Source organism: Pseudophryne corroboree (assembly GCF_028390025.1).
Source record: "Pseudophryne corroboree isolate aPseCor3 chromosome 3 unlocalized genomic scaffold, aPseCor3.hap2 SUPER_3_unloc_55, whole genome shotgun sequence".
NCBI lineage: Eukaryota > Metazoa > Chordata > Amphibia > Anura > Myobatrachidae > Pseudophryne > Pseudophryne corroboree.
This window is the reverse complement of record NW_026967547.1, coordinates 700931-714490: the sequence shown is the minus strand read 5'-3', so window position 1 is coordinate 714490 and position 13560 is coordinate 700931. Positions and strand designations below refer to the sequence as shown.

Here is a 13560-nt window from a genome sequence, read left to right as displayed (position 1 = left end):
CTCAAGCTGATATCCCTAATCCAGCTAGTGTCTCTGCTCACTCTACTCGTAAGGTAGGTCTGTCATGGGCAGCACAACGTGGTACTTCAGCAGAACAGATATGTAAGGCAGCCACATGGTCTTCCATTAACACATTCATTAGATATTATGCCTTTGATACCTTTGCCTTTCAGGATGCTACATTTGGGCAAAGGATTCTCCTTTCCAATCTGGAGCGTCCCCTCCACGAAATTGCTTTGGGACATCTCAATGTATATTCTGTGGATATTACTGTGGACCCTACAGGAGAATTATGTAGTTATGGTAGACTTACTGTTGATAACTCTATTTCTCCTTGGTCCACTGTATCCACAGGGATCCCACCCTGACACACCTGATTTGAGGATCCTTACACTTACTAACCTCTTCCTTCTTGTACGGAAGTGTGTGCATGTGTGTTCTTCTCGCCTGATTTTGGCTCTCTATGATGCTCCTGCCTTGAGCTTTGGAAAACAACTGAATTTCCTGAGCCAAGAGGCGGGGATATAGAGGACTGGCCCGTTGCATTCTGGGAGGCCAAAAGCTTTTGATCATTGGTGCCAATCCGTTGACCTCATATCCCAATGTATAGCATGTGGATACTGTGGACAGGAGAAATAGCTGATAAAGCCTATATGTTTATCCTATTTAAAACACTTTAAAAGGTTAAGAGACACAGTACGCAATTGGCGCAAAAGGTACCGCAAGGGTACGCCCTTAGTGTAGCAGACGCTGTGCACAGGGTGTGAGCATAGGCGTTGCAGACACTTACAGAATTAAGCTTTAATAACTATACCTTAAGGAATGTACTTATACTGTAAACATTTGTGCAGTGATCAGGTGTAAATGCAACACAGTGTAACCTTGTTAGTTTAAAAGCTGTATGAGCGACTGTGACGCTCTGAGAACCGTTTTGCAATATAATAAACACTCTAATACCAGTCTAAGGTTCTAACGCCTTTAAGGAAGAGAATGAACGTTCAATTGCAAAAGAATAAACAATACAAATTATACACTACCAAAATAACATAGAATACCTAACTGAATTACTACACGTTAAAATACTACAATAGCTGCACAATTACATTTAAGGGGAAAGAGAGAGAGAGAGAATGGCTTATAATAACAATAAAGACAATATGGTTGCAGAGAACCTTACGCATATTGAGAAACAATCGCTGCGCAGTTAGTCAATGCTGAGAAACTTTGTGGAGAGAATACTTGAGCTCACCCAGGCTTGCTGTCCCTATATACACAACACCCAGCAACAGCACAATGGTCCCTACAATACCGCATGGGACAGAAGCTAGACTCCATTTTGGGAAAAACTCCCATGATTCCAAAGTCTGTAACATATGATTTAAAAGGGAATGCTATCAGCCATTTTAGATTTGCAAGTCCAAACACATGGCATTCTTTGCTATACCATATTCACATAGCAGAAGACATAAGACTCCACTATATTCCAAAATGTCTAAGCTTCAATATAATGCATATGTTCTGATTTTACGATTCCAAACCATCTAAATCACCTTTCACAATTTCAAGCCAACACGGTATCTCAATAACCAGGTACCCACAAGTATCGGCCTGCTATTGCTGCAAGCACATGACTACAGTAACAAAAGGAAGTATGTTTTGACTTCTAACCTTCAGCAAGATGTATCATGTAAAACTACTATAATCTGTTATAAATCACCATCCATAAATGTATACCAGAGATGCTATGCTACAGATTGTCTACTGTTCCAATTCATTACAGATTTCATAGAGTATCATCCCAAACACCCAACAATCACACAACTGCACAAACATCATTAACCTTAAGCCATTTGTATCTCCAAACTAACTATTCTATGCCAATCATTTCACAACTACTTTACCACAAACACATATTTAAACTATTCTATGCCATTAAGCCATGTGAATTCAATACTTAGCCTTTGTAAGGAGGTCAGTCCTGGTGATGAGCCAGCCATGCTTGCTGGGTGCAAGGTAGCTGTGTGAGTAAGTGAGTGAGCCCTGTGATTTCCAGTGGGTATATCATACCTGCATTCCAGCTGTGGGGGGGTGTCAACCACAGGAAGTGTGTGTCTTTCACAGCATGTGGGCTAGCTGTATCAGTGAGCTGAGCATGTGATCTTGGTTGTTGTGTGATGACTAACACATTCCTGTCTTGTGGAAAGCTATTGTTTGGCGAATACAGAACAAACCCTGTCTCTGGGTTTTGTTCGGTATTCTCAATGTCCACTTTCAGTTGAGACAATGACATCTCAGCAATCATTCTTCTGGAGACAAAACCAGCCCCATTCGTAAACACAGGTGTTGTCCCTCCTCATTGAGTCTCAAAGCTTAGTGTAATTAAAGGCTATTGTACGTTGTCTGCGGGAAAGAAACTGATTCAGAATACAATTAATCTTCAATTACTATTCCTGTGCTTAACTATGCATAAGAACATGTGAAGCCCTCCCAACATGCAAACTATTGTTTGGGGAATCTCTAAGGTCAAAGAGCCATCTTAAATATACCATACTTTGCTGAACTCAGGGGAATATTAACTTATAAAATACATTATTTTGATTAAATATGCAGCACACACATGCATGAAGTGCATATATGGCAACGTGCAGCGTGATATTTTTCTGACTTTGACAACGTCTTCAGCCATTACAGTTGGGCTGGGCGACTGACAAGTAGAAGCAGATGATGTAGCGTTCTCAGAAGGACCACCTGAATTCGAGGTACCAAAGAGATGGACAGGTGGGGCCGATTTGTTACCTTTTAACCTTTTTTGGAGGCATGGTAAGCCGGCTACAAAGAGACTGACCTCTCAGAGATAGGAACATACAAATGATCTATAAATAAAAGGAGCAGTAGTATGCTGTCAGGAGGTTACATCAAGATGACTCAGTTCAAAATGACATTCTTAGTCGGGGTGACGGGGGTATCCGAGCCAAAATTTCAAGTAAACATGATGTAATGCAACTCAAATAACACAGTAATGAGCGAGAAATTCCACTAGAGGTCAGCGTGATCACAGACGTGAAGTACTCAGCACAGAGAGACACAAATGGCAAAATATATTCAGTGGATGAATCCACAAAATAATATACTGTGAGGTTGTAATCAGAGTGTAATGAGCTGTGCTCAGACGATACGTGATACTGGGCTCTGCATGTAGACTGAGAGGAAGTAGATTATAGTGGTACCATATAAATAGAAGGTAGTTTCACCTCCAGGCAAATGCTGCAATTTAGTGTAATGACCCCGGTCCAGCTGTCAGGACACTTATTTAGCAGCTTATATTAATTTTAAACCTTATTGAAGGCAAAGCATGCGATGGCCGGGCACCAGGATCCAAAATGGCAGCCATCTCACTTCCCAATTTCACCACTTGGCTCCGGTGACTGTGGGCATCCCGTTCTGTCCCCAGCAGTATTGGGACCTGCGCACCCGTGTTATCTGGAGAGCAAGTGCTCCCGCCTGAGCCAAAAGCGCCTCCAAGTCAGGTGTCTGAAGCGTGCAGGAAAGACCAGGCGTGCACAGCCCCAGAATACAGCTGCGGCAATGAACAGTGAGCGGAGCGAGCGGCTTTAGGGCAGTAGGAGTGGGGGACTTAATAGACTGGGTCTTGGTCCCAGCGGCGGCTGAGAGCTATTAGGTAGGGTAGATAAGAAGCCACTTAGTAATGAAAGCTCCAGAAAGCACGTCTGGATGGACTCAGGCCCCTCTTATTTATTATTTTATATAATATCAGGGGTGACAGGTGAGGTACATCCCTGCAAAGGCAGATCCCATCTCTTTCTTATCAGACTCTGCTGTCTTCCCTGCACTCTCACTCGGATGTTCACTGCTGCCAGTAGCACACGTATGAGAAGCAGAAGTATGGCGGCAGCTGTATAGATTCTGATATGTAATTCTCTATAACATGCCTACCGTGCACACAGCATCCTTATTACTATTGAGAATATAGAGGTAAGACACTGATGATGGGGATGTAAAAATAGGATTTTAATTACCTACTGGTAAATCCTTTTCTTGTAGTCTGTAGAGAATGCTGGGCTCCATTTAGTATCATGGGGTATAGACGGGTCCGTTGGGAGCCACTGGCACTTTAAGAGTTTAATAGTGTGGGCTAGTTTCCCTCTATGCTCCTCCTATCAGACTCAGTCTAGAAACTGTGCCCGAGGAGACGGATATACTTCGAGAGAAGGAAATACACAGATAGTGGTGAGATTCACACCAGCTCACACATAACAAAAAAGCCAAACTCACCGACTTGGAACACTTCAGCAACGGCTAAACCAACAATTCTGAACCAAGTAACAATGCAGTAATACGAAGCACAGGACGGGGGCGCCCAACATCCTCTACGGACTACGAGAAAAGGATTTACCAGTAGGTAATTAAAATCCTATTTTCTCTTACATCCTAGAGGATGCTGGGGTCCATTTAGTACCATGGAGATGTACCAAAGCTCCCAGTACAGGAGGGAGAGTGCTGAGGTTCCTGCAGAACTGATTGACCAAACTTGAAGTCCTCAGAGGCCAAAGTATAGAACTTGTAAAACTTAGCAAATGTGTTCGACCCTGACCAAGTAGCTGTTCAGCAAAGCTGAATAGCCGAGACACCCCGGGCAGCTGCCCAGGAAGAACCCACTTTACGGGTAGAGTGGGCCTGAACAGATTTTGCAATTTGCAATCCTGCCGTGGAATAAGCATGCTGGATAGTAAACCTGATCCAGTGTGAAATTGTCTGCTTAGAAGCAGGACACCCAATCTTGTTGGGATGATAAAGTACAAATAGTGCGTCCGACTTCCTGTGATGAGTAGTTCTCTTCACATAGATTTTCAAAGCCCGCACGACATCCAAGGACTTTGAGGTAATTGAGGTGTCAGTAGCCACTGGCACCACAATAGGTTGGTTGATATGAAAAGCCGACACAACCTTAGGGAGAAATTGCTGACACGTTCTGAGCTCAGCTCTATCCTCATGGAAAATCAAGTAGCGGCTCTTGTGCGACAATGCCCCCAATTCTGACAAACTTCTGGCAGAAGCCAAGGCCAACAACATGACTGCCTTCCAAGTAAGAAACTTTACATCCACCTCCTGTAAATGTTCGAACCAATCCGATTGCAGGAACTGCAGCACCACATTAAGATCCCAAGGTGCCATAGGAGGCACAAAGGGTGGTTGGATGTGCAGAATTCCTTTCAAGAAAGTCTGAACCTCAGGGATAGCAGACAATTGTTTCTGGAAGAAAATAGACAATGCCGGAATCTGGACCTTGATGGAGCCCAAGCGTAGGCCAACATCCACACCTGCTTGCAGAAAGAGGAGGAAATGTCCCAGTTGAAACGCCACTGTAGGAAACTTCTTGGATTCACACCAAGACACATACTTTTTCCAAATCCGATGGTAATGCTTAGACGTTACCCCCTTCCTAGCTTGGATCAGAGTAGGAATAACCTTATTCGGAATGCCCTTCCGAGCTAAGATCTGGCGTTCAACCTCCATGTCGTCAAACGTAGCCGCGGTAAGTCTTGATAGGCAAACGGCCACTGCAGTAGAAGGTCCTCGCGAAGAGGAAGAGGCTCGGATCCTCCAGCAGTAATGCCAGAAGATTTGCGTACCAAGCACGCCTTGGCCAGGCCAGATCAATGAGGATCGCCGGAACTCTTGATCTTTTTATTCGTTTGAGAATCCTTGGGATGAGTGGAAGTGGAGGGAGGGACACATACAATGACTGTAAGACACCCGGGGTGTCAAAAGGGCGTTTACCTCCACTACCTGTCGGTCTCGTGACCTGGAACAGTACCTCCGAAGCTTCTTGTTGAGGCGAGAGGCCATCATGTCTATCTGAGATACACCCCATCGGTGTGTTACCTCTGTGAATACCTCCGGGTGGAGGTCCCATTCTCCTGTATGTAGCTTCCCAGTTGTCCACTCCCAGAATGAAGATCGCTGACAGCGCCAGCACGTGTCTTTCTGACCAGAGGAGGGTTCTTGTTACCTCTGACATTGCAGCCCTGCTCTTCATTCCACCCTGCCTGGTTATGTAGGACACCGCTGTGACGTTGTCCGACTAAACCTGAATGGCTCGATATTGCAAAATATGAGTCGCATGTAGAAGGCCATTGTATATGGCCCTTTGTTCCAGAATGTTTATTAGAAGGACAGATTCCTGGCCTGACCACTTTCCTTGGAAGTTTTCCCCCAGGGTGACTACTCCCCAACCTTTGATGCTTGCATCCATGGTTAGAAGAATCCAATTCTGAATCCCAAACCTGCGGCCCTCGAGCAGGTGAGAAGTTTGCAGCCACCAGAGTACTAAAATTCTGGATTTCGGCGACAGGCATATCTGCTGGTGCATGTGAAGATGTGATCACGACCACTTGTCCAGGAGATCCAGCTGGAAGAACCGTGCATGGAATCTTCCGTATTGTAGAGCTTTGTAGGAGGCTACCATCTTCCCCAGAAGGTGAATGCACTGATGAACCGTTACCCGGGGAGCTTTCAAGATATCCCGGACCATTGATTGGATCACCAACGCTTTCTCCACCGGTAGAAACAACCTCTGCACTTCCGTGTCGAGTAGCATCCCCAGGAAGGGCAGTCTCCTTCTCTGTTCCAAATGTGACTTTGGAAGGTTCAGGATCCACCCATGATCCCAGAGTAGTTGAGTTGAGAGCGCAATACTCTGCAACAGCTTCTCCTTGGAAGATGCTTTTATCAGCAGATCATCCAGATATGGAATTATGTTCACTCCCTGTTTGCGTAGGAGGAGCATTATCTCTGCCATGACCATGGTGAACACCCTCGATGCTGTGGAGAGGCCAAATGACAACGTCTGGAACTAGTAGTGACAGTCCTGTAGTGCAAACCGTAGATAGGCCTGGTGAGGTGGCCAGATCAGAATGTGAAGGTACGCATCTTTGATATCCAGGGATACTAGGAATTCCCCCTGTTCCAGACCTGAGATCACCGCTCTCAGAGACTCCATCTTGAATTGGAAAACCCTCAAGTACGGGTTCAACGACTTCAGGTTCAATATAGGCCTTACCGAACCGTCCGTTTTTTTTTACCACAAACAGGATTGAGTAATAACCCTTGGTTTTTGTGTGAGGTGAAACTGGAACAATGACATTTGTTTGTACCAATTTTTGAATGGCTTCCTGTAGGATAGAACTTTGTCAGCGAAGCTGGTAAGCCTGATTTGAAGAATCTGTGAGGTGGGAGTTCCTGAAACTCCAGTCTGTACCCCTGGTTAACAATATCCTTCACCCAGGGGTCTAGGCATGATGACGCCCAGACGTGACTGAAATCTTTTAGGCTCGCTCCCACCTGCCTGATGTCCAGGCTGAGAGGTCCATCGTCATGCTGAATATTTGGAAGAAGCAGAACCTGGTTTCTGTTCCTAGGAACTTGTTGGTGCAGGTTTTTGGGATCTTCCCTGACCATCTCTAAAGAAGGTGTGAGGGGGTTTGGATTTTTTTAATTTTGCAGTCCAAAAGGACTGCAGTGTAGGTGTAGGATAAGATTTCCTAGCTGGGGCTGCTGCGGAGGGAAGAAATGTCGACTTACCCGCAGTCGCCGTGGAAATCCACGCATCCAATGCGTCCCCAAATAGTGCCTGACCTGTGAATGGCAGGTTCTCCACACTTTTCTTGGATTCTGCATCCGCAGTCCATTGGCGTAGCCAGAGTCCTCTGCGTGCCGAGACAGCCATGGAAGTAGCAGGCCAATGTCCTTTATGGCCTCCACCATGAAGCCTGCAGAATCCTGTATGTGACGTAAAAACAAGTCAGTGTCACTCCTATCCATAGTATCTAAGTCCTCTAGTAAGGTGCCTGACCACTTTACTATGTCTTTAGAAATTCACGAACAAGCAATAGTGGGCCTTAAAGCAATGCCTGTAGCAGTGTATAGTGATTTGAGCGTAGTCTCAATCTTGCGGTCAGCCAGCTCCTTTAAGGCGGTTGAACCAGGGACAGGTAAAACCACCTTTGTAGACAGCTTAGATACAGAATCATCTACAAGAGGTGGGTTTTCCCACTTTTCTATTCTCTTCAGGGAAAGGGAAAGCAATGAGAATTTTTAGGGATCTGGAATTTTTTCTCTGGGTTTTCCCAGGATTTTCAAACAAGGAGTTTTACTCCTTAGAAGCAAGGAAGGTAAGCGAGGATTTCTTATTTACTGTAATATAAGATTCCTCTACGTGGACCTTCTCAGAAATATGCAAAACATCCCTAATGGCTTCAATCATTAGCTGCACCCCTTTAGCAATGGATGCATCCTCCCCTGCATATCCCCATCACCGTCCCCTGTATCAGAGTCGGTATCAGTGACAGCTTGCATTATCTGGGCAAGTGTACTTTTTTGGGGTTATGTAGATGGGGTTTTAAATGAAGTAGTGTGAGCTGAATATTTCAAACACTCCACAGATTGTCTCAAAAACTGCGTCTCTTATTATGTGACATCCATGTTTAAATCTGGGATATCATTCCCCTTAAAGTATCCACACATGGGGGTTCGGATTCAGAAGGCTGAGACAGCACATTGCAGTCCTGAATATATGGAATAGACTCCTCAGGAGAAGATACACACTCTGCAGCACAGGACACAGAGTCCTTAGACATGGTAATGTGGATATACACACTTACACACACCGGAAAATGTCGGACACAGTTCCCCCAGAGTACCTTCAGAGAGTCACAGAGTATAAGGAGCCAGCCACACAGTGCCCCTGTAGGTAGTTATGATAAAAGCCTGGTGCTGACTAACCTTAATAGGGAGGGCAGCGCTCCCTGTCAGTGTCCTAGTTCCTATGAGTCAATGATTCAGTTTCCTGTCAGCGGAGTAGAGAACCATTGACTCTTCAGGAAGTTGGTTCCTATTCCCGATCCCCCCACCCCCAAGTCCCATGAAGCATGGAGGCTGTTGCCAGCAGCCTTCCTGTAACCTAACTAACTCTAGAAAATAAAAAAAACTAGGAAACCTCCTAGGAGCTCCCCTAGCTGTGACCGACTCCTCTGGGCACATTTTCTAAACTGAGTCTGGTAGGAGGGGCATAGAGGGAGCGGCCAGCCCACACTATTAAACTCTTAAAGTGCCATTGGCTCCCAAAGGACCCGTCTATACCCCATGGTACTAAATGGACCCCAGCATCCTCTAGGACGTAAGAGAAAGTAGATTATAGCCTAGCAGATGATGATTACATGGTATCATATGGTGTATTGCATGTAAAGTACTTTGTTCCACACCTACTCTGCTGTAGCAATATACCTTATATAAGGGTGAGTAACACATGTACAGGCTTACCAGCGTATGAGCACACACATAAAGGAATGCTACCTTACCAATGCTTCCAGGAGTAACGTTAGGAGACATTTCTCTGATCCATCAGCTCATATGACTGATGTTATTGTTCATCTAGAACAGGGGTGTCAAACTCAAATTCATCGGGGGCCGCATCAGCAGTTTGGTCCCCATCAAAGGGCCGGTTGTATCTGTAGGTCTATCCAAAATTTACCGCTCCACCTGCCTTATATGTGCCCAGCCATGTGCCCCCTTTTAAAGTGCCCAGCCATGTGCCCCCTTTTATAGTGCCCAGCCATGTGCCCCCTTTTATAGTGCACAGGTCCCCATTTTACACATTGCGGCAGGCACAGGTCCCCATTTTACACATAGCGGCAGGTACAGGTCCCCATTTTACACATTGCGGCAGGCACAGGTCCCCATTTTACACATTGCGGCAGGCACAGGTCCCCATTTTACACATAGCGGCAGGTACAGGTCCCCATTTTACACATTGCGGCAGGCACAGGTCCCCATTTTACACATAGCGGCAGGTACAGGTCCCCATTTTACACATTGTGGCAGGCACAGGTCCCCATTTTACACATAGCGGCAGGTACAGGTCCCCATTTTACACATTGTGGCAGGCACAGGTCCCCATTTTACACATAGCGGCAGGTACAGTTCCCCATTTTACACATTGTGGCAGGCACAGGTCCCCATTTTACACATTGTGGCAGGCACAGGTCCCCATTTTACACATTGCTGCAGGCACAGGTCCCCATTTTACACATAGCGGCAGGTACAGGTCCCCATTTTACACATTGTGGCAGGCACAGGTCCCCATTTTACACATTGTGGCAGGCACAGGTCCCCATTTTACACATTGCTGCAGGCACAGGTCCCCATTTTACACATTGTGGCAGGCACAGGTCCCCATTTTACACATTGTGGCAGGCACAGGTCCCCATTTTACACATAGCGGCAGGTACAGGTCCCCATTTTACACATTGTGGCAGGCACAGGTCCCCATTTTACACATTGTGGCAGACACAGGTCCCCATTTTACACATTGTGGCAGGCACAGGTCCCCATTTTACACATAGCGGCAGGTACAGGTCCCCATTTTACACATTGTGGCAGGTGGTGGAAGGAGGGAGAGAGAGAGAAAGAGAGGAAGGGAGAGGGGCTGACTTACATTTGAAGCGGTTCTCGCCGCTCTTCAGCCGCCTCTCCCTCCTCGTCTGCGCGGCTCCCTTCTCCCTCCTCCGACGGGGTTTCGTTGAATGACGCGTTTGCGCCGTGACGTCACGACGCAATCGCATCATTCCGCTAAACCCCGCCCTCCCCCCGAGCTGGGCACTCGGGAGAAGGGGGTTTCATGGCGGCGGCACCGCGGGCCACCAGACGAGGTCTGGCGGGCCTTGTCTTTGACACCCCTGATCTAGAATCTCCAATTCATACGATATGTTCCCCATCCATTGTTTTACATTGGTGCTGATATAGGACTTGGTGAGTGACTACATCTCCATTTATACTTCATGGTTAGTTACCAGTACAAGAGAGATGTATCTGAGTCTTATTATATTAAATTTGTTATTGTGAGTGTTCTCAGGAGGGTGGACACAATGATCATCTGAGACACAATAGTATAAAGCCTTCATTAAAAGTTGTTTTATTATACACACACATTTACAATTAAGTGTCCCAGAGAGTTGTCTCCTATTCTTTGCAAGATTAATATTGTTACAGAAAAGTCACATTTCCATAATGTGTTTTATTTCCAGCAGATGGACACACAAGCAGGAATATCTCAGAAGGACATCTAATGTTGTCCCCGGATTGTGAAATAAAAGATAATGACAGTAGACCGGATTCTCCAGGAGCAAACCCCATAACCCCAATTATACATCCAGCTCTATCAGCTGGTCCCCCTGATCCTGCAAAATATTCTCCTGATCACTCTGATATTGGTGTATCTGGTACAGCTCTGAGAGTAGATACAGAATTTCCATGTGCTATAGATGACAAATGTTTTACACAGAACACAAAGCCTATTACCACACAGACAGGTATGCCAAGTGAGAGGCCATTTCTATGTTCTGAGTGTGGGAAATGTTTTACATACAAATCAAATCTTATTAAACATCAGAGATATCACATAGGTGAGAAGCCATTTCCATGTTCTGAGTGTGGAAAATGTTTTGCACACAAATCAGATAATATTAGACATCAGAGAAGTCACACAGGTGAGAAGCCATTTCCATGTTCTGAGTGTGGGAAATGTTTTGCACAAAAATCAGATCTTGTTGCACATCAGAGAAGTCACACAGGTGAGAAGCCATTTCCATGTTCTGAGTGTGGGAAATGTTTTGCATACAAATCAGTTCTTATTAGACATCAGAGAAATCACACAAGTGAGAAGCCATTTCCATGTTCTGAGTGTTGGAAATCCTTTGCACACAAATCAGAACTTATTAAACATCAGAGATATCACACAGGTGAGAAGCCATTTCCATGTTCTGAGTGTGGGAAATGTTTTGCACACAAACGAAATCTTATTATACATCAGCGAAGTCACACAGGTGAGAAGCCATTTCCATGTTCTGAGTGTGGGAAATGTTTTGCACAGAAACCACATCTTGTTAAACATCAGAGAAGTCACACAGGTGAAAAGCCATTTCCATGTACTGAGTGTGGGAAATGTTTTATCCAGAAATCACATCTTATTAAACATGAGAGAAGTCACACAGGTGAGAAGCCATTTTCTTGCTATGAGTGTGGGAAATGTTTTACCTGGAAATCACAACTTGTTACACATCAGCGAAGTCACAGGCGAGAAGCCATTTCCATGTTCTGAGTGTGTGAAATGTTTTACACGGAAATTAGATCTTTTTACACATCAGAGAAGTCAGACAGGGGAGAAGCCATTTCCATGTTCTGAGTGTGGGAAATGTTTTGCATACAAATCAGATCTTATTAAACATGAGAGAAGTCACACAAGTGAGAGGCCATTTTCTTGTGTGTGAAATGTTTTACATAGAAATCACAACTTGTTACACTTCAGCGAAGTCACAGGTGAGAGGCCATTTCCATACTCTAAAAATAAATCAGCACAATAGACATCGCTCAGGTGAGAAACCATCTTCTGGATTATACTTATTGCCATGCGTCATTGTTAAAAGTTCTCCTATGCTTTTTGCAATATACATGCTACCACAGTGTGAAATAATCAGATGTCATGCCCTCATCTACCACTGCTATGCAGATGACCTGTCTTTTGCTCCAGGTACTGAGAACCCAGTACCAATCCTAAATGGTTGTCTAGCTGAGCTCTAGGTGTGGGTGATGCCAGTTGGCTGTGACTCAGTCCTGGTTAAACAGATCCTTATGATAGAAGCTCACCAACAAAGGGCAGATCTACAGCTCAGCTTTGTTACCAACCAGACATATGCTAGGGGGTTCAGAGTTGCAAAATGCTGATCCTGTGTGGAATCTTGGTGTCCTGGATGGTGGAGTGACACTTAGAGATCAGGTATCTGCCACTATCAGATCCTCATCTGAGGAACATAGCCAGACTCCAGCACTTATTTCCCTCTGAAGATCTACCTACAGTCATACATTTACTTGTATCATCACGCATAGACTACTGCAATGTCCTCTTCCAGAGTCTCCCAGCAAGCTTGTAGCTTGTACAGAATGCAGCAGCCAGGCTGTTACCTAACCAGCCCGTTCCTGCCACATAACACCCATTCTCTGCTCCCTTCACCGGCTGCCTGTAAAATGGTGACTATTACATAATCTTACTGACTCCCAATCCTACATGACCAGTGTCAAAGGTACCAGAAGCAGCTTCTGCCTCTTTACTGCCCAGTTACTTCCATCTGCAGATGAAGGACTGTTACCAGCAGTACCAAGAATCCCCAAGCATTTCTGAGATGGAAGGGGGGGGAGACATGGTGGTGGCACTAGTGCTGTAGCGGGGGCTGCCAGAGGCACTGTCTATGGGTAATATTGTCCCCAAGCAGTGCTGAGGTGAAAGAGGGGGGGGGGCACAGGGTGGTGAGCAGTAGGGGGAGACAGGGAGGTTGGCAGTAGTGGGGTAAAGACAGGTTGAGGGGAGACAGGGCTGGTGGTAGTGGGGGGAGACCGGGCGGATGGCCACAGTACAGTACCAGGGGCTACTGGAGGCAGTAAAGTGGTGTATGGGTCCCACACAGAACCAGTTGATAATTAGACTTAATG

The 13560-nt window shown here is 45.6% G+C and overlaps 1 protein-coding gene across 3 annotated transcripts in view; it reads left to right on the top strand.

Annotated features, from left to right (window-relative positions):
* The window catches only part of LOC134984443 (zinc finger protein 436-like), a 36610-nt gene extending 23301 nt beyond the window's left edge, over positions 1-13309 (top strand). For all 3 annotated transcript variants that reach the window (XM_063950021.1, XM_063950023.1, XM_063950022.1), the window contains exon 6: positions 11103-13309. In XM_063950021.1, the coding sequence (XP_063806091.1) occupies positions 11103-12175 (1073 nt within the window). In that variant the 3' untranslated portion in view covers positions 12176-13309. The remainder of the gene's footprint in view (positions 1-11102) is intronic.
* Positions 13310-13560: the final 251 nt, after the last annotated feature.